Below are 3,556 nucleotides of genomic sequence, written 5' to 3'. Positions count from 1 at the left end.
GCCGGGGGCGGGGCGGTCGCGGTTTGGCAGCACCGCCACCTTCTCACTTCGCCGCCCGCTCCCGGGCCGCCGGGAGACTCCGAGCGCCGGCGGGGGGTGACGGCGGGACGCGGCAGCAGGCGGGGCGGGGGGGCCGGGGCAGAGCAGTGTCCCGGCGGGACGCCCCGTCCCGCCGCCCCCGCACTCGGTGCCCCGGGCGGGGGCGGCCCCGGGGAGCCCCGGCGGGGCGGGGCCAGCGGGGGGGGGGCGTTCCCGGGGCGTTCCCGGGGGCGGGGCGCGGGCGCGGCGCGGCGCGGGGGCGCCCGCCCGCCCCAGAGCGCAGGTGGCGGCGGTGGCGGCGGCGGTGCCGGTCCCGCTCCCGGCGGGGCCCCGCTCCCGGCGCGGCGGCGGCAGGTGCCCGGACATGCGGCGGCGGTAGGACGCGCGGCGGCGATGGGCGGCCGGCGGCTGCCGGTGCCGCTGCTGCTGGGGCTGCCGCTGCTGCTGGGGCTGCCGGCGGCGGGGCGCGCCGCCTCCAAGGCGCTGGTGTGCCAGGAGATCACGGTGCCAATGTGCAAGGGCATCGGCTACAACCTCACCTACATGCCCAACCAGTTCAACCACGACACGCAGGACGAGGCCGGGCTGGAGGTGCACCAGTTCTGGCCGCTGGTGGAGATCCAGTGCTCCCCGGACCTGCGCTTCTTCCTCTGCAGCATGTACACCCCCATCTGCCTGTCCGACTACACCAAGCCGCTGCCTCCCTGCCGCTCCGTCTGCGAGCGGGCCAAGGCCGGCTGCTCGCCCATCATGCAGCAGTACGGCTTCGCCTGGCCCGAGAGGATGAGCTGCGACAGCCTGCCTGTTCTGGGGGACTCCGAGGTGCTCTGCATGGGATACAACCACACGGAAGCCACCACCCTGCCACCTTTCTTCGGGAAGCCCACGCGCCCTGCCAAGGATGTGGCCAAAAACCTGACACCGCTCGATGGGCAGCGGCCCTCGGGGCTGGACTGTGGTCAGACTTGCAAGTGCAAAGCGCCCCTGATCCCCATCTCCAAGGAGTCCCATCCGCTGTACAACCGCATCAGGACTGGGAAGGTACTGAACTGTGCCATCCCCTGCTACCAACCCTACTTTACCCAGGATGAGAAGACCTTCGCCACCTTCTGGATCGGCCTCTGGTCCATCCTCTGCTTCCTCTCCACCTCTACCACTGTGGCCACCTTCCTTATTGACATGGAGCGCTTCAAGTACCCTGAGCGCCCCATCATCTTTCTCTCTGCTTGCTACCTCTTCGTCTCTGTGGGCTACATCGTGCGTCTGGTGGCAGGGCATGCCAACGTGGCTTGCAACCCGGAGCACCACCACATCCATTATGAGACCACGGGCCCTGCTCTCTGCACCGTGGTTTTCCTTCTCCTCTACTTTTTCGGCATGGCCAGCTCCATCTGGTGGGTCATCCTGTCCCTCACCTGGTTCCTGGCAGCTGGCATGAAGTGGGGCAATGAGGCCATTGCTGGCTACTCACAGTACTTCCACCTGGCTGCCTGGCTCATCCCCAGCGCCAAATCCATTGCTGTACTGGCACTCAGCTCCGTGGATGGTGACCCGGTGGCTGGGGTTTGCTATGTGGGCAACCAGAGCCTGGAGAACCTGCGGGGCTTTGTGTTGGCACCACTAGTGGTTTATCTCTTCACTGGCAGCCTCTTCCTGCTGGCTGGTTTTGTCTCACTCTTCCGCATCCGCAGTGTGATCAAGCAGGGCGGCACCAAAACTGACAAGCTGGAGAAGCTGATGATCCGCATCGGCATCTTCACCGTGCTCTACACTGTGCCCGCCACCATCGTCATCGCCTGTTACATCTACGAGCAGCACAACCGGGAGGCGTGGGAGCAGGCACAGAACTGCTCCTGCCCGGGGGACCCTCACCGCCCCAAGCCTGACTATGCCGTCTTCATGCTCAAGTACTTCATGTGCCTTGTGGTGGGCATCACCTCTGGTGTTTGGATCTGGTCTGGGAAGACACTCGAGTCCTGGAGGCGCTTCACTGCCCGGTGCTGCCGGGCTAGAAAGCCTGTGGGCGCCTCTGTGTATGGTGAGGCCAGCCCGGCGCTGGCGGGCAGGACGGTGCTGCCCAGCATGGCCTCCTACCACAAGCAGGTCCCACTGTCCCACGTGTGACCAGAGGGAGCCTCAGTGACCCCAGCCACAGGGAGGAGAGGGTTGCAAAGGCCACAGGAGAGGGAGTGAGAGCTGGGCCAGCCCTGGCACCCTCAGCTCCACTGTGGCAGTGCTGCCTGGGACCAAGTGTGTGCGCCCACGGGTCACGGAGCAGCTGCGGCCCCAGGCAGGGCAGGGAGAGGTGCTGCCAGCGATGTGGGGGCAGAGGGACAGGGACGCCTGGAGCCTGGTACCGCCATGTACACGCCATTTGGGAGTCCAACACCCTGGCTAGGGTCCTGGGGTGCTGCTGCCTGTGGGCCAGTCTGGTGGCAGGTATCCCTCGAGCATTAATTTGTATCTCACGACAAGCCTCTGAGCAGGTCTTGCTGGTGCCAGGCTGAGGGGCAGAGCTGCAGCAGGCGGGGTGGATGGTGGCCCCCGACCCCAGGTGGTGCTGGCACTGGCACTGAGCTGCTCACCAGAGCCTGGAGGGTGTGAGGGGGCTGGGGAGAACCGGCAAGGGGGCTGCCTCCCTGGGCCCCCAGAGTGGTGCCCCCGGGACCCCCGGAGCCCCCAGGCACAGCTGTGTACTGCAGAGGAGAGGGCTGAGGGCCCCTGGCTGAGGCAGCCGCTGGCCCGCCCAGGCAGCAGCTCAGGCTGAGCGGGAGGGAAGGAGCTGCACGGGCCGGGGGCTTCGCAGGTGGTGGCGGTGCAGGAGGAAGGGGCCGTGGAGAGGATCTGTCACGCAGCCCTCAAGGCAGGCAGGGACAGGGTCCCAACTGTCTGCAGTGCAGGCGGGGACCAGGGGACCCCCATGGTCCCTTCTGCCCTGGGCAAGCATGTACAAGCTCCCCTCCATGCAAGGGGCTCAGGGCCGGGCAGGAGCTGGTGCTGGTGGGGCTCAGCTCCGCGGAAGCGACTCCCTGCTCATCCCTTGTGATGGGCAGCTCCACTGCCCATGGAGCAGCCCTGGAGAGCCGTGGGTGATGAGGTTGCTGTCCCAGCACAGGGCTCACAAGGAGCCCTGGGCAGCACCAGCTCTGGCTCCAAGAGCAGCATTCTCCTGAGCTGCCGTGTGCTCTGGGAAGGGGCTGATGCTGCTCTGCGCCTCTTGCCTCTGCAGTGGGATGAGTTTCTCATGTCTCCCTCGTGCTGTGTGGGTTACCTGGGGCAAGGTGAGCAAGCCTGGTGCCCTGCCTACCAGCTTGCCGGCTGTGGCATGTGGCACAGCAGCTGAGCGTGGCACAACCAACCCTAAAAGGGGGGTTGCATCCCTGCAGAGAGTAGTGTCTGCACGGGGCGTGTTTCTGAGCCAGGCTGTGTCTCCTGAGCAGCAGCTGGGTTTTCCAGCCAGTCGGCTTCAATACTTCTTGCTCCTTTTTTCAAAGCTGTGCGTCTGCCGGAAACAGTG

The 3,556-nt window shown here is 66.3% G+C and overlaps 1 protein-coding gene across 1 annotated transcript; it reads left to right on the top strand.

The window, feature by feature from the left end:
- The first annotated feature begins 335 nt into the window (after nucleotides 1-335).
- FZD5 (frizzled class receptor 5) lies at nucleotides 336-2,651 on the top strand. Its single transcript, XM_051786865.1, has one exon. It carries the CDS (start codon nucleotides 433-435, stop codon nucleotides 2,161-2,163), a length of 1,731 nt encoding a protein of 576 aa, XP_051642825.1. The 5' UTR covers nucleotides 336-432; the 3' UTR covers nucleotides 2,164-2,651.
- The last annotated feature ends 905 nt before the right edge of the window (nucleotides 2,652-3,556 follow it).

This window comes from Manacus candei, unplaced genomic scaffold, assembly GCF_025592945.1.
Source record: "Manacus candei isolate 608988 ecotype Guabito, Panama unplaced genomic scaffold, ASM2559294v1 h1tg000023l, whole genome shotgun sequence".
Taxonomy (NCBI): domain Eukaryota; kingdom Metazoa; phylum Chordata; class Aves; order Passeriformes; family Pipridae; genus Manacus; species Manacus candei.
The sequence above is the reverse complement of the archived record's forward strand: the minus strand, read 5'-3'. Positions and strand labels throughout refer to the sequence as shown.